A 23163-nucleotide genomic window follows, 5' to 3' on the forward strand; every position below is an offset into this window, starting at 1 on the left:
CAACCCACAGTAGTTACAAGCCTGGTATTGATTGACATCCCCCCCCGCGAAAAACATTATAGATTTCTATAGACACAGCAGTAAACTATCTAATTGACATCTATAGACGTCAATGGCAGTCAATGAGTGAAGAATGTCAGAAGTCACTCTGGCTGACATAATCCCATTTTGGTCAAACTAAAGGCGGAGCAGGGTCAAAGTTGTACCTCATAGGTAAAACTGCGAGCACACCCAAGTTGTTCATCAGATTTTAATTTGGCACTGTGACGTAAAATCCTCTAGTTTCACCAAGTCTCTCAGCCTTTAATCTATTTTTAGTCCTATAAGTATGTCAAAAAATGCGAGTAAATGCAGCCGACGGGGCACAGTAGACCGTTTAAGTGAAGAATATATGCAAGGCTTTTTGTATGAATAGATGAAGAACTGAACTTCATATGAACCTCACTTAGACTTATCCCCGTGCTACATGTGTTTCACAAATGATGTTCTCAAAGCCCGTTTGATATGCTTACAGAGAGAAGAGCTCCAGCTTATAGGAAGCTGAAAGTAATTCTTATGCGTCATAGGTTGCACGCTGTCATCATTGGGTCTTTTGTACAAGTCGTCTTGCTCTTTGACATCATAATACCTGGATAAAAAGGATATATTTAATTCATCACCTTTCTTCTCTCCCTCTCTTCTCAATAAGTTTTTTAGTTATTTTTTACTCCCAACTCTTTCTTTTGATCACCTTTAAACAACCACAGAATGCAGTTTGTCAGACTAAAAGCGCTCAACTAGCTGCAGGCCACAATTTGTCAGCAAAATTTGATCAAGACAGCCAGGGCTCCATTTGTGTCTCTGATCCAATATACCGCCTGTCTCTCCGGGTGCTGTGGTCAAAGAACTACAAGTTGCAGGTTTTTGCTGACACCAATTTCCCATCTCTTTTTATCTATGACAGGTTCTTCCCAAGTGTCTCCATGTAACCCAGAGGTTTTCAACTTTTACACCTACCTTCGTACTCACCCACTCCTCCTTCGCCGGCATTTAGGCTCTTCAGAGAAGGCTAAAGTTGGACTGACTGCTGAGGGTCGCAGGGCTGACTCCATTAGCCTGGAGGAGAGGAGGCTGTTTTTCACAGCTGCGTATGCACACCTGCAGGCTGGCTGCCCCATGCTGGCGCTCGAAGTCCTTTCCAAAATGCCCAAAGTCCGCAAGCATTCAAAAAACACCCACCAGGAAGACACGGACATAGCTGCTGAACTCAGTGTGGGGAGCAAGAACGGTCAAACATCTGACCCTGATTGGTCTCAGCCAGCTCTGAACGGCTACGAGTCGGATGGAAACAGTTTATCCAACAGCCAGTCAGATTCAGTGTTGAGCTTTGACTGGAGCCAGCCGTCAATGACACTTCCAGACGAGCCCCTGGAGCTGAAGTGGGACACTGACAAAGATGATGAGGAAGATGATGATGAGGATGAAGAAGAAACTAAAAATGGTAATCTTGGTGTTGCTGCAGACAGCAGCAGTGTGTTTCAGGACACACAGGATGCCATGTCCCCATTAATGGAGACAGTGACTGAGGAGGACAGGGAGGACAGCAGTGACTTCATTGCACCATCTGACGACATCCTGGCTGCTCAGCTGAAGTTTACAGCCTGCTTGAAGATTTTAACCAATGAGCTCCGTACGCTGTCGACAGGGTATGAACTGGAAGGAGGAAAGCTGCGTTATCAGCTCTGCCAGTGGTTGGAGAGAGAGGTAACACCTATCAGGATTCTTAAACAGAAAGTAGGGCTGGGACGATGTGCCTTTCTCTCAATTTGATTCTTTTACAATTTTTGGGGTGCCAATTCAATTTTAATTGCAATTTTTTGATTTGCAATTTGTGATTTTTAGTTTGCTTTTATAAAACCAGACAATGTGAAAAAGTTGAATGAAGATGATGATGACGACAGACTATATCAGGAGCCATATTTTCCCCAAAAAATGCACATTACATGTGAGTCAGTTTTTAGGATAAGTTCAGGGGATCTGACATCTCAACTTTTTCCCAACCCAACTTATAAAGAAAAACTACAATGAAGGATTTAGATTTGAAAAAAAAAAAAAGAATTTTGAATTAATAATCCCGTTTTAAAATCCACCCCTTACGGACACAATGTGCCTTTTTTTTAAGGTTTAATTTTGGGAAATCAGTCTCTTATTTCAGTAGAAGGAGAACATCGCCCTGTGCTGTGTGTATGCTCCAATTTCACAGAAAACAATGCTTTCTGAATTTTAGGAAGAGTGTTATTTTGTAGTTTGTCCAGCAGAGAAAGCTCCAACTCAGTTTTTTTTTAAAACTCTCAGCACTGTTTACGTTTAGTATAGCTGAGCAGATGGTGGTGTACTTAAGAACTGGTAGAGTTTGGTTATGTTTCGTTCAAGAAACACTGTTGTAGTATTATGGTTGCAGATTTAGTGAAAAATCCACAGTTCAGCTTGATCATTAGCTACAGTGCTGTGCAGGTAATTGTTGAGCATTGCTTTCAATTCATGATCAAGCTCAAACATCACATCTGCCAGGCTGAAGTTTAGCAGAATAATAAATATAATATCCATCTGTGAAGAATAACTCTGGCTGCACCCCAAGGTTCACTTGATAAATCTTTTATAAGTTGCATAACTCCCACACATCTCTCCTGTCACTATGTTGGCTGTTAGAAGATTTTATCTGCGTGTGTGTTCTGTCACTGCATGTGAACATCATATTTGTAATAACTACTGGTTTTCTCTTATGAAATTATTTTTCTTTCCCTTGTTAAATCTGTTTGACAATTTGAGAACTGTTTTGCTTTCACTCCCACACATGTGAGATAAATTCCTTCTTGACAAGTCGATTTTAAAAAACCAAGTTCTGTTTACCCCAGGTGGTGGCTCTGCAGCGCTGCTGCAGCTACAAGCCCTGCCTGCCAGAGCTGTCCGTCCAGGCTGATGCTCCTGTCTCTGGGTTGGTGGAGGAGGAACAGGTGGGTGTAGATTGCTGGCTGCTTCTATATTTGTTAGAGGTTCATGAGGAAAAATCAATGCAACACTTGCTGTAATAAATAATTAAGAGAACACCGCTGTGTTTCTTGACATCGCTTAAAGAATTTTCCCTAGTTTTATAAATTTTGGAACTTGTTTTTTATTTCGGGTAGCATAAAGTTTTAAATTACGCTGTATTTCTCTATTATCAACAATCTAATTTATTTTGCACCCAGATAGTTAAGTTAAAAGTTATATTTAAACTCCCAAGACCTCCCAGTTACCCAATGAATGATGGGACAGAGTAATATGTGTTTTTTTTTTAAGTTGTAGAGCACGTGGAGCTTTTGTATGAGCAGAAACCAGTTGGATAATGTTTGAATATTTAGAAAGGTGTTGAGTGATTGGTCTATCAAACTAATTACAATACCTCTCCAGGCGGGGAGTCCTCGTGCTGGCAGCCTAAGGAGCAGAAGACACTGGCTGCAGAGTAACCAGCCCTTACTGAGGATGTTTCTGAGCTACTGCAGCCTGCACGGCTCACACGGTGGAGGACTGGCCTCCGTCCGCATGGAGCTGATTTTGTTGCTTCAAGAGTCTCACCAGGTAATGAAAGCATGCACGTAGGACCACTAACAGACAGAGCTTGACAAGTTAATAGGCTAAAACTTTATCTGCCACTGTGTGACATAACCAGTTGATTTTGAAACTGAGTGTGAGAGGGATTAAAAAACAAGTAAATAAGTCACTGAGTACCATTCCTGGAAGAATTAAATGCTGGTAAGAATTTGGGTGATCAGCTGAGATTGTTGGGAGCAGTTTCTGCTCCTGCAGCCTCCTTTCATTTTGTTACCTCAGCCAAGGAGGTTATGTTTTTGGGAGAGTTTGTGTGTTTGTCTGTGAACTACATAACTCAAAAAGTAACAAAAAGATCTTAATGAAATTTTCAGGAAATGTTCAAAATGAGATAAGGAAGAAGTGATTAAATTTTGGAGGTGATCCAGATCACCGTCTGGATCCGGGATTTTTTTTAAGGATTCTTTATCATTATGGCCATTTTCACCATATGTGTATATAACTCCACGATAAATGGTTAGATTGCTTTGCAAAAAAATACAAGACAATGTCAAGGTAATTTCTGACAGATGTAAAAGTACGATACAGATCCCGGCAATATTCTGGATACTAAGATCTGGAATATGAAATCTGTACTGGGTCACCATAATTTTCAACACTGTCAGGTAACAAATTATCATACAAACCTGCAACTAACACCAAATTATAGCAGACAGTCTGCTGAAAGGAAGTATAATTTTAAAGTGTTGTGTAACAATCACAATATGCTTGGCGGAGGTCTGCGCTCTCTGAGTGCTTTCCTAGTTTGTTCACATGCTGAGTACAAAAATTCTTTAAGGGCACAAAAAACAAGGCTTTGTACATTTGACATTATTTTATCATTATCAATTTTGCTTTTTACAGATGTTGGTTTTACTTTGTTTTCTTGTAATGTTTTTTATTTGATTACCTGAACAGCTGGGGTGAGAAAACCCATGTTCACAGTGGAGGCACTACTGAGAATGTTCTGTATTAAGGAGGTTTTACATGATGCATAGGATTTAGTTGGTGCTGTCTTAACTTTAATTCTCATGAGTTCTGAATATAACTAACAGAAACAAAATGTGACAAAATATTAACTAATTATTAATAAGAACATCATGGCAGAAACAGAAACTGTTGACATGATAAATTTGAACAGAAGAATAATAATCATCATTGCATGTGAAAGCGTTCACACCAGTGAACTCACAGAGCTGCAGAATTATTTAACTGTTCCCATATTCTCTTTGAAGGGAAAGGTTCCAAGCAGATGAGGGGCAAAGTACGAAAGACGAACATGACGCCCTCTGAAAGCTTTTCCTAATGCAACCACATTCCCTGGACACACACAGTCACGCACACTTACATGCACACAATCACACGAACCACGCATAGCCCTCCTTACTATCGTCTGCACACCTCCAGCAATGGGCTGACAGCATGTGCTGATCCTCCTGCTCCTGAGGGAGCGTCTGCCTTGGGCTGAATATAAGAAGGTTGAGTCAAGTTTTAGGAGATAAACAACCCAGTGTGGCACCGTGGGGACAGTGCTCTTTAATGTTAGCGTGGTTGTTGGGCAGTGGGAGTACGTTCTATCGCTTTACTTTGATCTGTAGATAACAGCAGCTTCTTAATCCCAGCTTTGTTCCCAGGGATGTCAGATTTCTCTACTTTTTTCAAGACAATGTTTTTATTTTCTTTTGTTTTGACATCAGCTTATGGAGAGAGCATCTGTGAAGGAGTTTAGTGACAGCTAATTGTAATTCATCAAGACTGAGGAACATAAGCCTGTGGTGAACCCACTTTAGAGAGCCATGTTCAGGGATCAAGTAAATGCCAAAACATTAGAAAACAATGTGTCGGACACAAATTTTGCTCTCTTGGTTTTGGATCTTTTTTTTTTTTTGCTTTGGTTCAGGCTGCAGCCGTTCATCATGATTTACAAGATGATGTGATTTCAGCGCAGTATATACAGCATGTGTTTGCTCCATACTTTGTCTTAAAAGACTTTTTGTTGAACTTTCTCTTCCAGGACGACTCTGTCCAGTCTGTAGCGCAGCCATCTACCCAACCAACATCCATCCCTCTACTGATGGCGTGCACAGCCAACGTTAAGACGGTCGTAGCAAATCCCATCGTCCACCTGACCAACCTGACCCACGACATACTGCAGACCATCAATGCTTTGGACTCTCCCCCACATCCTGATGTCATTAACAATGAGGTGAGACAGTGTCTGGTTTTATCCATTTGTTCCTCTTTGTGTGTCTGAATAGTTCATTACTGGAAATTCACTCTTTCTGAACTTATGAATTTGAGTTCAAAGAAACTGTTTGCTTCAACACAGATATAAAAAATGAATTTTTGCATTTTATATTAATCAATCAAACTTCAATCAATCAAACTTTATTTGTATAGCACTTTTCATACAGGATTTTGTAATACAAAGTGCGTCACATGAGAAAAAGATAAAATGAAATAATAAGTGGAATAAAAAACAGAAATTGCATAATTACATAAAATGAAAACAAAAGCCCCCACAATCCCCTCCCACCCCCAAACCATATGCAACATACACACTCACTTACTCAAACACATGAAGACATGAAAAGGAAATTCTGACAGAGAGCAGAATAAGAGGACTGAGGAAACGCCATCTTGTATTAAAATTGAGAAAACACAGGAGCTAAAAGTAATATGATACTTAAAAATACTCAAAAATACTAGAGGGTAAGATAAATAAGTGAGTAAATAAATAAATAAATGAATAAAATTATATAACAGTATAGAATAAAAGTTAGATAAATAGTATTGTAGAATGAGATTGTGTAACATCAGGTGCGTAATAAAATCAGCTAAAATTGGAGAAGCATTTAACAAAAAATGAAATTCCAAGTAAAAAATAGAATAAATAAATAAAACATAAAATAAAATTTAAAAAAAAATCTGACTGAAATGTAGTAATAAAACAAAATAAAAGAGTTAAAATAAGTTACATATAACATAAAATGATATTAAATACAATCAGCTAAAAGCGAGATTAAAGAGGTAGGTCTTGAGTCTGCCTTTAAAAATATGAACAGAAGGTGCTGCTCTCAGGTCCTCAGGTAGACTGTTCCACAGACGGGGGCCGTAATAACAAAAAGAAGCTTCCCCCATATGTTTTAGTCTTAACTCTGGGAACAGCTAAAAGACCCCTGCCTGAGGACCTGAGGGCTCTACATGGTTCATATGGTAAAAGCAAATCAGATAAATATGCAGGAGCAAGACCGTTAAGAGATTTAAAAACTAATAAAAAGAAACTTAAAATTGATTCTAAAAGATACAAAAGTTGAAAAAAGGGAAATTTATGTCTTCATCTGGGCAGACCTCTGGCATCATTTGACTTTAATTTAATAACAATAATAGACCGGTTTCAGTATGAGATGTTTACCAATACCTGAAGAAGAGACGCCAAGACCTTGTTGGCAGGAGACAAGACTTTAATACTGTAAATGACATACTTAAGAGCATTTCTGAAACTGCTGAAAATTACAGAAATCACTCTCAAAAAAGAAGTAGGTTTTGGGTGAAAATAGGTTTTTATTGTTTGCATTAAGTTTAATCACTTATTCATCTCTGTCTTTACCCCTTTACTCCTTTCAGATCTATGTGCTGCACACATTGGCTGCTTCCTTGTCAGCCTGTATATATCAGTGTTTGTGTGACGGACACACCCAAAGGTGAGAGCCTTACCTCTTTCTTTGAAAGAATAAAACAGCAGCTGCTCACTGAGCTTTTACTAGATCACAAACCTTTTCCCATCTGTTTTCTAAAAACCATTTAGGATCTGGGGAAACAAATCTGTGTAGATCTGAGCCCTGTGTTTAAATAAATGCTTTAAAAGCAGCCTGACTTAAAAAATAGTTTGGTTCAGAGTGAGATTCTACAGCACTGCATCTCTGCTTCTTGAATTCTTTATATGACTGCAAGCAATGCTTAACTTTGTTACTGCTTCCTCATTTTCCACCACATTCACCTCGACACAATAGCATTAACAGCTCCAGCCGCCACTGGATTATTTATCTATCAAGAGTGATCTGATCCTGGTCCCTTTTCATTAGCATTCAAAACACAAAGGCTGGCCAAAAAAATTTAATTTATGTCCCCTGGTGTTATTTGTGAGAGTGTGCGTTTGTGTGAGAGAGTTTTTAGACTTATTGGAGCAGAATGATAAGAGATAAGGGGGAAGGGACATGACTACTGGCAACCAAGCATACTTTAAAATAAAAGGGTAATGCTCACATACATCTCAAGTCAGACTCGACAAATCCAACAGCAAAGTGCAAAAATGCTTTTCAAGTTGTCTCAAGCTTCGTTTATGAAAATTCATCTTAGCACATGCTGTAGGCTGTTTTTACAAAGCGCTTTAGTGGCGTGATTGGAGACGTGGAAAAGGGGAAATATGTTGCAAGTTTGCAAACCAAAAATACGACAGTCACTTGTCTGTTTTCATCGCGCAGAGAATGATTTATGAAAGCTGCGAGGCTGTTGTTTGTCATTCGTCATTCTCATCGTAAATATTTAATAAGATGTTTTGGTTTTGACAGATGTGAGGATCATTGTTTATTAATAAAGATGTGTACGTACTATAACGCCGAATCACTTTGGCAACAACTTGGTGGGGTTTAAACTTTGCAGGGTGAAAGTGTGTGCGTGTCTGTGTGTCTGTATGAGTGTGTTTGAGGGGTGCTCTTGTTGTTTGTATGACTAAATTGGCTTTGAGCGGTGCCGCTCTGAGAGTTCCTGTCACTGTTCCTCCAGATTTGTGGTTTGATTTCTGATGTTGTATAGAATCTTTTACTTAAGCTTGACCTGACCGGGACCTTTGAAGCCACAGTGACGTAACCCCAGAGACAGAACTGCTTTCACAAGTTAAATGACGTGTCAGAAAGGTTTTCTTATACTAAGAGAGAAAAATTCATCATTCTTTTGGAGCAACCTCTCCGACCGTACACAACTCCAGGGAATGGGGTTTAAATGAGCACTTAGTTTTGCATTTTCCCCATGAACAAGAGACTTTACACAAGCACACACACACCTATCACATTCTGTTTGTCAGAGAGCAGACTCACCAAATTAAAAGGCTATTTCTAATTTAACACCGTCTTTGTTATGGTAATCATGATATCAACTCTCCTGGTGCATCACTGCAGAGGTTTAATGAAATATTGCTTCTGTTTTTTCCTCCTGAGTGTGTGAGCGACAGAGAAAGACAGGGTGTGAATTTTTTAAATGGTATTTCAGGATGCAGGTTTCAGGAGTGCTGCCACCAACTTGGCAGTGTTCTGATACACAATGTACTCCTTCCTCTCTCTTTGATATCACATTATCTGTAGTTTAATTTTATTGACAAACAGCCAACACCCTCGTTCAGCCTGAAAAAAAGGACTCTGCAGCTGTAGGGGAGCTAATGTTTTGTAGAGCTGCAGAAAGACCACAGTCACCTCCTTTGAGTGATGTTTCCTTTGACTTGTAAATTCTTTTTGATGCAGGGGCTTCAATTTTTACACAAAAGCTTAAAAGGGAACTAATTGGATGTTATCATCCTAATAGGCTCTCTTGTGGGTTGAGGATCCAGCAATCTTAGCGAACATTTCCTCTTCAACCATCCAAGGTTCTTTTTGTGAGTTGTTTTGGAAAGCTGCTTGACGTGAGAACTAGAGTACTGACACTTTATTCATCATTGAAGTGTTTCTTCATGTTCCAAGCAGAAGAGATAGGCAGGTAACTCAAGATGGAGCCTATTAGTATTTTATGCATTGATAGAACAAAGTTTGACAGCTGTGCCATCTACTTGAGAGTAAAAATAGAACATTTGCGGTAAAATATTTAGACATTTTATATAGATCAAACACCATTATTCACTTTCACTCCAAGGTTTCATGTTTAATGTAAATATTCTACTTTTTGATTTTTCTTGTTTCCTCCCCCAGTCATGTGAACGATTTCACAGGCACCGTGTATCAGAGTGTGCTGCTGTCACAGAAGCATCCAGTCAGAACTCTCAGCATGGACGAGTCTGTTCAGCCCAACACCTCTCCTGCTCAGTGGCCAGGTAAACCAGACAAACCCAGCACATTTCATTTTATTCCTGATACAAAGCAACAAATATTTATTTCCACTCCTACCATCTTCTTCACTTTCCCTGCCCCTGGTTTTACTTTCTTCTCCCTCCCAGGAATCGCCTCTCTGATACGCCTGTTGAGCTCAGCAGGTGAGGAGAGCCAGCCGGGCTTAGCTATGCTGCTCTGTGAGATCCTCACCGCTGTCTTCCTCAGCCTGTTCGTTCACGGCCTGGCCACTCACTCCTGCAACGAGCTGTTCCGCATTGTGGCCCACCCCCTCAACAGCAAGCTTTGGGTGATGGTGTTCGGAGGGGGCGCCCGTACACCTGTCATAGAAAAACCCACCAGCCCAACACGATCACCCCCACCAGGTGAGGAGGGATTAGTGAGGCTGGTTGAGTCTTCTCTCTGACACTCTCTGCCTAAGCTGCTGCCTGCCTCTCTGTCTCTGTGGGGGGTTTTCTTCTGGAGGTGACCCAGCAGCTAAATCAAATCAGTCTCGCTAAATTAATTGGGTTCCAGTCTGTAGGTCATAGTGAAACCCATCAACCTATCAGTGAGGGAGCGATTTCCCTCACAACCTGTTTGTGTTCTCCAGTGGTTTTCAGAGGAAACCTGATGTAATGCAGCTGTAACTCCCATTTATCCTTAAAAAAGCAGATATTTCAACCCATAGCTTCATATGTTTTTATATATTTCACATAATTTAATGCCTACGGCTGATGTAATCCTCCGTAGAACATTAAATAAGTACATCAGGCTCTGAACATGTGAATATGCTCAAACAGAAAGGGTTATGATGGGAGCAATTACATATGCAGCAATTTAAAACACACTTTCTCCACACCCCAGCTTCTCCAAGTGGCTCAGACAGGAAGTCCAGACGATTCAGGCTGCTGTCATCGCGCAGTGGATCAAAGGAGGAGTCAGGGATAGAGCGTGAGGGACCGGCTAGTCCCAGGCATAGCCATGTGGTGGAACAGGAAGCTCCTCCTGTCTTTAAAGAAAGATTTGTGCCTCCAGAGCTCAGCATTTGGGATTACTTTATTGCAAAGGTAACTGATGTAATCAGTGAAACAAATGATGATTTTTTTTTTGTCTGTTAAGTTTTAATTTGGTATCTTAATTAAAATGTTGTAGCAGCTCCTCATTGATTTTGTTGATGTTTCTTTTAGCCGTCACTGCCACCATCAGAAAGCAGGATTGAATATGACTCGGAGGAGAGCCAGGGCAGTCAAGATGAGGATGAAGAGGATGATGAATTTGAAAATGTGTTTGACCCCAACTCTCCTCAAAGAGAGCATTCCAACCACAATTCATACAGGTAATGGTTGTGGATATTACTCCTAAGAGGGACTCATCCTGAGCCTTTTGGTGTCTTTTGTCTTCACATTTTTCATCTGGTTTCTGCTACTGTCTCCTCCTTTCAGTTGGTGTTTGATGCGTTTGGCCATGGTTCAGCTGGTGTTGGTCAACCTCAAATCCTTTTACCCAATGGCAGGATATGATCTATTAGGTAAACACTAAAACTCTAAAACACACCACATACCTTTCTGATGCACTAACACCATTTCAGTTAAACAGCCATCCCATTTCTCTCAGCCTGTCTCAGCTAATCTCATTGCCTTCTTGTTTATGTGTGCCTGCTTCCTTTAAACGCAGATCTGCCCGTGGGCTCTCCGCTGTGTCACGCTGTGCTGAAGACGCTGCAGCGCTGGGAACAGGTGCTGCAGAAGAGGCTGGAGATTTATGGGGGCCCCCCTTCCAAATACATCTCCACCCACCTCCATGACGAGGCGGCCACGCCTGGACCCGCCCTGCTCAGACACAAGGCCTTGCTTGAGCCATCAAACACCCCATTCAGGTACCAGGACTAAAACCAAAGAAAGACAGTCAACTTTAAATTCTCTTTTTAGAATTTTAGATTAAACAAAATTTAATTCACAAAGTGTTGTTCTCTCAACTTCCTCTGTGATATCAGTTTTAAAAGCTTACAAATATACCCCTCACTATCTTGACACTTCAACGTAAAGTTAACATGATGCGGTTTCATTGTTAACATTTTGCCTTAAGCAATATTTATGTATGTTGAATGCATCCATACCAGTATGATGCGTATGTAGTACTTAGATTAAAATCATTAGCCTACAGCAGACGTGATCCCTGTGGATTCCCCCTGTAAGTGTCCCTGGAGGAAAAACATTTACCGTGCGTTTATTTGATGTTTTTTTTTTATCTCTGCCTTGAGCAGCAGATATGTGGAGTTTTCAAAATCAGCACCGATGGGCCTTGTGCTTCACTGAACTGCTACAACTGATTTAATGAGCATTACTGTTAATATGCAGGAGGTGTTTTATCCTTTTCAGGACCAGCCACCCCTCAGCGCTGCCTGTGAAGCGTCTGTGGCAGTATCTGGTCAAGCAGGACGAAGTGCAGGAGACTTTCATTCGCAACATCTTTGCCAAGAAAAACCCCAATGAGGTACACTATGTTTACACCATCACCATCACACTGCATGAACATGCCTCCATGTCGCACAGCTAGCACATTGTATTAATTGACAATGAATAACATATTAACTGTTTCATTATGATTAAATCCCTTCTAGCAAGCTGCATCATTACGGCTTTTACAATCCCCTCTAGTGCATTTGTGCTTCCTCTGTGCCGCGTACCAACCACATGTAATTTTACTGCTGCCACTCGCATGTTGATGCTTTCATTGTACTCAAATAATTATACACTTTGTTTGATTAACAGCACAATAATCCCCTCTGTATGTGTGTTGACTGCATGGTTCACCAATGGTTGCTGTTGTGTGTGTTTTGTGTGTGCGTGTCATCACCCTGTGCTGCCTTTCCAATCATTAAAGTCGCGTGAGGACCAGACTGAGACTGACAGTCTGAAATATTCAGGGATGGAGGAGACAGGAAACCATCAGGTACTGCTGCTTAACATAAGATGACTTCTGGTATTAGAGTGCATATAGTCGGATATCAAAACTTCTACCTTATACTGTCCCACTAAACTCCCTGCACCGTCTGTGCTGTCTTTTGATCAAATGAGCAAAATTGCCTTAAATATGAGAATAAAAAATCTTCATTAACTTGTTTCGTAATTAAAACTCTGTCGTTCCCTTCCATTTGTAGTGTCGTGTTTAAAGAACATGACTCTAATGTCTCATGTAGATATCCAAAATTATGATGTATAAAGTGTGGACAATAACTTCAGATAAAATAGATCATGTCTGACTAAAGGAAAACAAAGCTTGTGTACAGTATGTGATCCAAACTAGAGCAACACTGTAGGTGGTGTCATTATCAGACCAAGAATAATGCTAACACCGGGAACTATCACAGAGGTTTTTTAAGATGAATACATTTGTCTCTGCTTTCTAAGAACTTAACCATAAAACCAAGTTTCTAAGATCCAGCATGAGGCAGGAAAATGAGACAGTCTAATGTGAGAGTCTTTGTGGCATGTTCACAAGAATGTAAGATGTTTGTATTTTTCAACTATTCTTCTGATCTGTCAATAGCAACGAAAAACTGTGTGCTCTCTGCAGATGTTAAAGAATGTTAGAAAAGATCCCTCACTGCTCTGTCGTGTGGGCGGTTGATACTGCACCAATGATGAGAAGCCATGTGCCACGTGTTTTCTTTCTACAGTAGAATAGAAAGTGTTGAATGTCACATATGATCAGAGGAAGAGTGAATTAAAGATCTAGACAGAGTTACAGTTTGTGTGTTTTCTAGGTTATGAACTCTATATGTTCCTGTCAATGCTTGATATTAATCGTACATTTAGCTGTCTGAAACTTCATGTCAGTAGGACCCATAAATCATGAATTACACTGTAAACTGATGCCTTCAAGAGCTTTTCTAATCTTCTGGCTCTCACTGTGCAAGCTGCCACAATGTAGCGCCTCCATTTGGTCCATGTTAATTAACCCAGTCTCTCTGAGGAAGAGCTATGAAGCTGAATAGCTTCTGATTAATGGGCCCAACACTGTCGCAGTGAATCTGCGGCCCACAGGGATTATATGCTACGCGAAAATGGCAAACCGCCATATTTAGATTTCTGCGAGTCAAGTTTTCCTTTATTCAGTGTGGCAGAAAAAGACGTGGTGTTTTCTCCTTGGATAAATGCTGTAAAGACTTTAATTCAATCTCATCCTCAAAGGATGCCTGTCTCGTCTGAAATAACTATGGTATCAAAAAGTAAAAGCCCTATATAATATGCAGATCTACAGTATAGTTTTCTCTGCCACTGCACACATCCCATAGGACCTCTCTGACACAGTGTGCATGCTTCATCACTAAAGGATTGTTATTCTCATATTGTCTGATGGTGCTAACCCAGTTACATGTACTGCTGTAGTGTTACCTGATTCCCCATGTGTTTCTCCATAAAGGCAGCCCAAACAAACACATTAACACTGAGTGTGCATGATGGTAAATGTAGAGAACAAAGAGTGCCCTTAGTTTGTTCTGTTGCATCAAGGAAAAAATGTCTGAAGTAAAATAAATGCTTTCTGATATTCAAGTGTAATGATTGAATCTCTGTTCCTCCATGCAGACTGAGTCAGATCCGAGCGGCCCTGGAGGAAAGGCACGCATCATCCACAAAGAGTCTGACATCATCACAGCTTTTGCCATCAACAAGGTAGAGCGAAGATGTCACCGACTCGCACACGAACCAAAGAAAAGTTGCTGAAAAGTATTCCACAGCGAGCATGACTCTAGACAAGTAAACACAAAGTTTCCATTCTGGATTCAAGTTTTGAGACATCAGAGGTTTGTTGGTCAGAGTAAAGCTGTTATTTAGAATGCTTGTACATGTTCTAGTTTTTACCAGTGGCACAGCTCTTACACCATATCATCTTGTTTAGTCTGTATTTGTTTTGTATAGGTGGAGGTTTCTCTTCTGTGTTTATTTTCTTTTCAACAAAAGTAAAACAGAACCATGACTAGGAGCACATTGCTGTATGGATTTGACACCACAGGCAGAATGTAGTTGGAAAAAAAGTTTTCAACAAACTCTTTTGGACTAACTTTCCACATGTAAGCCTCGAGCTGTTTCCCTTTCTCTGTCACCTGACCTCCAGTCTCCGTCTGTCTCCCAGGCAAATCGTAACTGTTTAGTCATGGCCTCCACCCATGACATTCAGGAGCTGGATGTGTCATCCATCTTGGCCACACAGATCCTGACATGGATCGATGATGATGAGGCTGAAGCCAAAGGGTAAGAGATCAGTGTTGTGTGTTTTCGTGTGAGTATTTTACCTCCTGAGGCCAACGGCTGTGTGAGTTCAGTCAGAGTATCAAGTTAAATCTTCACCCTCAAACAAAAAGAGCTAAAAGAGTGAGGAACGGTTTGATTGGTTGAGAATTGATTGTGTAGGTGCTGTAAATACTGCGTTGTGTTTATGTTTGGGTGAGCAGCTCATCCTGTGTGTTTGTGAGACTGCTTTTTGAGATATCAATGTAAGATTTCAGCGCAAAGTTTCTTTCTATCTGCATTTATTTTATCAGAATATCCCTTCTGTCATTTAATCATTTTTAGATGCTCAGATTATCATAAAATAGATCATTATATGGAACTATATCTGCTTCTGCAGTGTCGGTGGTGATGACTTCCTGGTGATCCATGCACGTGATGATTGTGCCGCCCTCCACGGCACCACACCGTACACTCACAGCAGCCCAGGCACTCCCATCAACATGCCGTGGTTAGGAGGTCTGCAGACGGGCCGGGGTGCATCTGTGGTGAGCTGTAGACCTGAGTCTGTATGTTATAATATTAACTCAGAAACTTCTTGTGTTTGCCACTTTGATAATTTGATTTCAATTCTTGGTAATACTTTAATATTTTGTTATTTCTGAACACAAAAAAAGCAAATTTCATATTTCATTCATCTTCCCCTGCTGGCAGATGTAGTGTGAATGGTTCAATCTTACTTGGAATGTAAAAAACAGTCCATTTAGCTTTTATCTGTATGTAATAAAAAGCTGTATGTTTTAGTTTCACTATCAATAAAATGCTGTTTTGGTTCAGCTGTACTTGAGAAAGCAGCTGGGAGGATCCCTGAGTCTCCCACAGAGCACCATTTGATGATTGCTTTCTCTTTAGTACACTCTTTATTCCATTTCTGGGATGAACTGATGCTGTTTGTCGCTGCGGCTCTTGCCTGCTTTGCACGTAAAGTGAAACCCTCAGAGCTGTTTAAAAAACTTAAATTAATAATTCATCTTTGTATGGGCTGAGTTTGCCAAAAGCATCATGGCTGCTAACATAAGCTCCCCTCATTGACTTACAAAGGAACAAAGATGTTGCTGACTGCGACAGCATGTGAGACACCACCAGAGCCAGACCTCTATCATTTTTCTGCTTATGTAAAAGAAATAAAAGTCTGTTGAAGCTGTTTCTCTGAGCTGGAGAAGTTGGCGTTTTCAGCCTTGGGGGAGTTTGATTTGATTCTGGCGTTTGCAGTGTCTTTAAAATGGAGTGCTCGTGAGTCATGTTTGTTGATGATTAACCAGCTCGCTCATTGCTCCTGATATACAGACTGGACAGCACGATCCTCTCTGAATACTAATTATTTCACCAAACTGTCAGGCTGTGGGCCCAAGGTTGGAGGAGAACCAATGCTGAAACAATGATGAATTAGTTATTTGGACGACATTGCTGTTAATGTCTGAGTTTTTAGGAAAGAGATCATGAAACAGGAGATAATGAGTTACTTAGATAATGAAAGAACAAGTGGAGGGGATTGGCTCACTTGTTGGTTTCTCTTTGTTGTGTGACATGAATCTTAAATCATGACCATGTGTTAACTAGGGATGGGAATTTCGACTAATTTCCTAGCCGACTAGTCTCAAATTTTATTTGCGACTAGTCGACTAGTCTATAAAAAAGAAAAACTTGCAATTTAATACACATATTAAGTTAAAAGTTTTAAATGCAAATGTGTATTTAGGAGCTATTTAAGGACAAACTGTTAATTTAAATTTTATTGATGTAACAACAACTGACAGAATAAAGTTGAACAAATTAAAGAGAAATCCATTTCTGATGCGTTTGCCAATGCAATGCATGGCATTTATTATGAATTCTGTTTCAGTATGAAACTTGGATGCAGCAGCATGACAATTCCAAACATACAACATAGTAGCCTAGAATAGAATTTCCCTGAAAACCCTGGCACTTAAAGTGTTCCTCCGGGATGAAACAAGTTGGGTCCTATCACAAGGTTTAGGGCAGAAATTACCCCTACAGCAGTGTTTTTGTTCAGCAGAAGCCCAGAGTGCACGCACCAAACACCCCCTCCCTGCTCCTCTGCCGGTTTCTGCTACCTCTGCAGATAGCCATATAGCCACAGCTAGCTACGAGGCGCTCGCCGCTTAGTGTATCAGTCCGCGCGCGCGGCGTGCCAGATATAAACAAACGCAGGTAGTCTGCCAGGACGAAGAGACACGATGAGAACTAGAGCCTTATTTAGCGGTGTTTTCGTGTGACCGAGCCCGGTCTCACCATATTCGCCCTGCAGGTCAACATCGAGGTGTCTACTATGGATGTGGTTTCTCATCGCTCCGGTAGAGTGGTTATAAGCGAGTGTCTGCTTACACAGCCGACAGGCGACCTTGTTGTCATCTGCTGCGTCGTAATACAGACAAACTGTGCTGATTTTCTTGCGCGGTAGCCCCACTTCACCTTTCCAAACTTTCTTCCCCAAACTTTGATGCCCTGCCCCCTACGTGACGTGTGGGGGGAGCATGGGGGGAGGAGAGAAGGAGCAGTTCTCTCCCTGTCTGCTCCCCCTGTATACAAAGCAGCCGAGGCAGAAGCGTGCAGCGATTAACCGACTAGTAAAATACTAAACGTTTAATAAATGAGTAGGCGGTTAATCGATTAAACGACTAGTCGCTCACATCCCTAGTGTTAACTGGCCGTCATACAGGGGATGTAACCCTTGTCTTTGTTGAAGGATGGTCTCTGTCATCAGATATAAATGGCATCCTTGATCTTCCCCTGACCCCTCCTTTAGTCTATTCCAGTTCTGCTCTGGTGTTCAGCAGACGTCCTTTGTTCAACACTTTCATTCATTTTTCCTCCAAGGTTGAGAGACGTCATACACCGCTGCAGGTTTCTTTTTAAGTTCATGGATGAAAAATCAATCTCACCTTCAAAGGTGATCTTTCTCTAAAATTAGAATAGTTAATCCTTGTTTCTCCGCTCTTTGTGGAGATTTAGAAAGTAACGCCTCATTGCAACAACTTCCAGAATTCAGACTAAACCTGTGTTCACCTCTCTATTTCTGTTCAACTTGAACTCAAGGTAATCTGGGACTAGCTTAGCCTGTACCAGCCCTTTGGATGCAGATTTGCAGCTTTCCTTTTACCTTTGGCCGTTGATGTGTGCATGTCTCAGTACAAAAGGGGTTAACTACATCAAATCCAATGAATGCTGTCTACCAGGAGTGTCCAAACTCCATTTTTTTAAAGAGGACTACATTTGATTTTTTATGACACATTCATCAACCATAAAAGGAATCAAAATACTGCATTAGTAAATCTTTCAATGACTACTGTATAGGTATGGTAATCAAAAACCGGTTCCCGTTGAGAATCAATGAAGAAAAGTTTCGATCTATTGACATCGTTAGCCTTTGTGCTTAACAATTCCTTTATTGATTCTTTACACTACACCGGAGCTGCTGGACCTTACGTTGACTAGTCTGCTGTAGCTATCTTAGCTTAGCAGTTAGCTAACAGTTTCCCAAGAAAACTCTGATTTAGGATTTTTTTCTAAAAAACTGATCACAAAGAAATGTGCATTACTCTCTCTCAAGAGATTCCTTTTCAATACATTCAACATGCTATAAATGTACTTATTTACTAAAAACAATATAAACCAATAGGGCCTTGGGGTCCTTAAACCAGCTCTTGCTGGAAGTCCCAAGAGCAAGGACTAAACACTGGGATTATTTTTGTGTCCTGGTTTTAATGGAAAGCACTTTTGTCACCTTGTGTTTTGTAAAGGGCTCTACATATCAAAGTTAATTGATTGATAAACAAAATGGCATTAGCTTGATGCTAGCTTGTATGAGAAATTGAATTGATATGCTAGCAGTTAGCATATATCGGTACAACTTTGACTCCAGAATAGAATTTTAACTTTTATCACAGAAACAAATCACAGTTACTCTTTTTAAAATATACCGAGTACTCCTAATATCAGAATACTGACAGGTACATGAAAGGAAAGTTACATGCAGGCTCATGACTGGCTTTATAACTATGACAAGGTTCCAAACAACTGAAACGTGCTATAACCACTTCGAGGCACTAGATGGCCTACTTTACTAAATAATATATTACAAACAGAACATCAACGTCACATGACTTGTAATTTTTACCTATTTTTGTGTATGTACATCCTGAGATATCCAGATCCAGTGACCAATTACATATTTATTCACCCATGAACTCAATTAATTATTGTTGACCCAGAAAACCTGTAGAGCTACTTTTTGTACAGATATACTCAGGAGGAATTGAAAAGGGAATTGAAAAAGAATTGGATCGATAAGCAGAATCAATAAGGGCAATGGTATCAATACCCCCAAAGTCTAATCAGTATCCATCCCTGCTTCTCTTAAGTTAGTCATTAAGTTAAGCCAAACACACTCACCCCACTCACCTGAAGACAAAGCTCACCTCTTCCTCAGTCGTCTCTTGATACTAGGAGATAATTGTCAGGTTTCTGCTGTGAAAGTCTTTAAGAATTTTATGTCCCCTTGGACAACACTTTAACTGTACACTAAAAATAGCCCTAAAAACGTATCGATAAAACCCTCAACTTCAATGTTTTTATCAATATATACTTGAGTAGAGTGAAACGTTAAGAAATAGGAGAATTGGAGAATTTTCTAATAAATGAGTAAAATGATGTGAAAGTCTCTCTTTGAGTGTGGAAACAAAAAAGAACTCAGTCATTAAATAAGCTTTTGGCTGCTTGTCTGACTTCAAAAAGTGATCACTGACAAAGACTGCCTTTTCTACAAGTTCTGTTATCTTCACTGAAGCTGAAACATCGGCTTTGGAAAGGTAAAGGAAGAATAGTTTTGACATGAGCTGTCAGAGGGAAAGAGCAGTGTATCTATTCTGTATTCGAAAGAGGATTTGAAACATAATTTGAATGAGTTTGATCATGTGAAAGTGTGATTTTCCCCGCTGTAAAGAGTGAGTCCTGATTCCTCCTTTTCCCTGTCTTCTCTCAGATGATCAAGAGAAATATCAACAATGTCAGAAGAATGACCTCCCATCCCACACTGCCCTACTGTGAGTACGACTCTGAAGTCTGTCAGTAGATTAGAGGAGTATCTGCCTCGTAAAGGTGCTCCCGCTGACTCTAAAAAGAGCCTCCAGGGGAAGATTACATCACCTCCTAAAGTTTCTCTTTGTTAGATATTTTTATAGTTCTCCTTTCTCTGGCCGAGAGGTGCTGTCGGTAAGAGCACGGCTGAGCAAGCACTACGTATCACTACCTTGTTTTTTTCCACCCAGACAGCAGAGTGAGGGTTAGGTTGTGATGTGTCGTGAGAACCATCATCAAGGCTTGTGTGAAATAAACATCATTTATAAATAATTAGGTGATTTTTTTAGGGGGACAAAACAAATGCCAAAACCTCATGTTGAGACCAGACTGCCCCTATAAGCACACTTTTTGTTTTCTCTATTTTCAGACCTGACAGGAGCTCAGGACGGGAGCGTGAGGATGTTCGAGTGGGGTCACTCCCAGCAGATCATCTGCTTCAGAAGTCCAGGAAACTCCCGAGTCACCAGAATACGCTTCAACCACCAAGGGAACAAGGTGAGAGGAGTCGCAATCACTCCACCAGGACTCAGGATGACGAACACCCAACACAAGTCAAACTATTTTTACCTTTGCAACATGACCGCATTGTGATGTGAGCCTGTCAGATTCAGCAACATTTTCACACCTCGTCTCCCAACGCTGCCATTCAGGCACGAACCACAGTGGGGAGTTTGGCTTCAGCACACATTGTTCCTCAGCTGAGTGATTCCACTGCTCTGAACTCAAGGCGCTTGCCTCAAGCAAATCATTTTCTCAGATGTTGCGTCTCTTGTGCCAGTACTAGCTTATCAGCGTGTTCTGGCTGAAAGAGGGGAATATGCTTAAAAGAACCAAACATGCTCAGCGCTTGGAGTCAGTTACGTAAGTGGTGCTCGGACTTCTGAGGTGTGTTTTGAGAGATAATTTGAGCACAATCCAAATCACCTGAAGGGGAGTAAAAGATCTGAATAAGAGAGGAGGAGGAGCAGCTGACACCATGTTTTTGTCTGTCTCATGTTAAATAAAGGATAGTTTTAACTTCATTTCAGTAAAGTCTGCTCTGAATCCTTCTGTGCAGTTCGGTATTGTGGACGCAGATGGAGGTTTGAGTCTCTGGCAAACCAACACAAGTGGCAACGCACCCAAACCGTACCTGGTAAGAAGCAGCTCACAGAGCTGAATAATGTGCTGCTGTCTTTCTTTTTGTTCTTACTTTTTCTTATGTCTAGACCTTCCTAGTGTCCTCTCGCCTCCGTCCTGTCATTCTCATTTTTGTTTACCCCTCTCCAGCTCCTCTATTACTGTCACTTTTGCTAACCGTCTTCTTTGTTTCTCTCTGCCAGACGCTGCAGTGCCACAACAAGACAGCTCACGACTTTGTCTTTGTGGGCTCCTCCTCTCTCATCGCCACTGCGGGTCTCTCAACAGACAACAGGTAGAGGAGAATTTCATCTCCAGCCTTCCTCAGAGATTAGATTATTTTTCATGGTTTTCTAATTCATTCAGCTTCAATGTTTTGTGGCTAATAGGGTTAAAGATATGGCCTTTGGTTAAAATGTCAGAATGGAAAGTAATCTGGTTTTGTTTGATTTCACAGAAACGTGTGTCTGTGGGACACTCTGGTGACTCCGATGAACAGCCTTGTCTTTGGTAAATCCTGCTTGATTAAAACATGCAGTTCTGAGGGATTGAAATGTACATTAAGAGTTAATCATTGAAGGATTGTTCAAACCAAATCATTTAAATTTCGAAATCCTGGCTCCTTCAATGTGCCGCAGATGCCGTCTTTTTCCCCCTCATGTTTTAGTGAACCGAGAATGTTTCTCCTCTCATCAGCTTTCTGCTGCCACGATACTGGTGCCACCGTTCTGTCAATGGCCCCCAGGCAGCAGCTTCTCATCACAGGCGGGAGGAAGGGTTGGATCAGCATCCTGGAGCTCCCCCACAGGCTCCAGCGGCAGACCTTCCAGGCTCACGACTCGCCAGTCAAAGCACTGGCTGTCGATCCCACAGAGGACTGCTTCATTAGTGGATCATCTGAAGGCAACATTAAGGTCTTTAAACCAAATTTACTTTTGTCGTTTCACATCCTCAAGTTAGTTTAATGAGGAGAGATACTTACAGAAGGAAATAAGCAAATGCTTACTGGCTTAATTGGAGATTTTCAGCTCAGCAGTACAAAGACACAAGACAGTTTCCTGTCAGAATAACTCAAACTTTTTTTAAGTCATTTATTTTATATGAGGGATTTTTCCAGGAATGGTTATTCCAAAAACTTTCACATGGGTTATGAAAACATTTGATCATTTCCTCTGCACAAAGTTAACTCATACCTGACAGATCCTGCAGGGAGTTTAGCACCCAGGTGAGAAAATCTCTGCCAGTCCTCCACATCAACAATCAGATGACTGCTGCATTTATCCACGGAGACAGTGAGCGCCATCACAGTCAATCGAAACCAATGTCACACTTATGATTAACCACCTGCTCGGGACAACAGCGTGAGTGATGGAGAGCAGAGTGTAAGGTGAGAGTAGGGTGACATGGGGGAAGGCAAAGAAAAGCGTTTCGACTGAGCGGGCGGGAGATGTGACCGTCTTCAGCTAATATATTTCCACAGACAGCAGCTCTTTTATCTTTTCGACTTGAATGTGTTGGCGCAGATCACACAGCTGTCACTCCAAGGATGAAGCCACTGCGACACACAAAGTCGCACAAGAAATGGTGCAGTGCACAGCTGCTTGAAATTCAAATGACTTCCATTCTGGATGATTGCTCATGAAAAAACCCCAAAGCTGTGCACGATGGCGCTCATCAGAAGTCATTAATGGTATATTGGCTGATTGAAAATTTAACATGTGAGCTTCTGCTTTATAAGGTTTAAAGTGTTTGATGAAAGGCCATGGGACTGGAAGATTAACTCATATGTACAGACTTCAGTCACTGATTTAGCTTATCAAATAATGCAGCTCCCAGGCTGGGAATACAAATCAAACAATGCCACTTTCTCTCAGCTGAATGTGGCTCTCAGTGAACGCTCACTGGTTCCTTCTGAACATTCAAGTCTTTGAGAACTGGTCACAAACATAAACTTGTGTGTTCGTACTATT

At 40.9% G+C, this 23163-nt stretch overlaps 1 protein-coding gene across 4 annotated transcripts in view; it reads left to right on the forward strand.

Moving 5' to 3' along the window:
• Positions 1–23163, forward strand: part of dmxl1 (Dmx like 1) — a 54765-nt gene that overhangs the window by 25791 nt on the left and 5811 nt on the right. For 2 of the 4 annotated variants that reach the window (XM_074670788.1, XM_074670791.1), the window contains exons 29-50: positions 944–1743; positions 2895–2993; positions 3430–3597; positions 5621–5812; positions 7234–7310; positions 9564–9685; positions 9809–10066; positions 10548–10750; positions 10871–11019; positions 11126–11211; positions 11358–11559; positions 12062–12176; positions 12567–12635; positions 14273–14359; positions 14820–14938; positions 15315–15462; positions 19977–20037; positions 20442–20569; positions 21132–21209; positions 21397–21488; positions 21651–21703; positions 21890–22107. In XM_074670788.1, coding sequence (XP_074526889.1) covers positions 944–1743; positions 2895–2993; positions 3430–3597; positions 5621–5812; positions 7234–7310; positions 9564–9685; positions 9809–10066; positions 10548–10750; positions 10871–11019; positions 11126–11211; positions 11358–11559; positions 12062–12176; positions 12567–12635; positions 14273–14359; positions 14820–14938; positions 15315–15462; positions 19977–20037; positions 20442–20569; positions 21132–21209; positions 21397–21488; positions 21651–21703; positions 21890–22107 — 3524 coding nt within the window. The remainder of the gene's footprint in view (positions 1–943; positions 1744–2894; positions 2994–3429; positions 3598–5620; positions 5813–7233; positions 7311–9563; positions 9686–9808; positions 10067–10547; positions 10751–10870; positions 11020–11125; positions 11212–11357; positions 11560–12061; positions 12177–12566; positions 12636–14272; positions 14360–14819; positions 14939–15314; positions 15463–19976; positions 20038–20441; positions 20570–21131; positions 21210–21396; positions 21489–21650; positions 21704–21889; positions 22108–23163) is intronic. The other 2 variants (XM_074670792.1, XM_074670793.1) reach the window with 1 other exon arrangement.

Source organism: Halichoeres trimaculatus, unplaced genomic scaffold, assembly GCF_033239565.1.
Source record: "Halichoeres trimaculatus isolate MK-OKI-2021-1 unplaced genomic scaffold, fHalTri1.1 fHalTri1_scaffold_5, whole genome shotgun sequence".
NCBI lineage: Eukaryota > Metazoa > Chordata > Actinopteri > Labriformes > Labridae > Halichoeres > Halichoeres trimaculatus.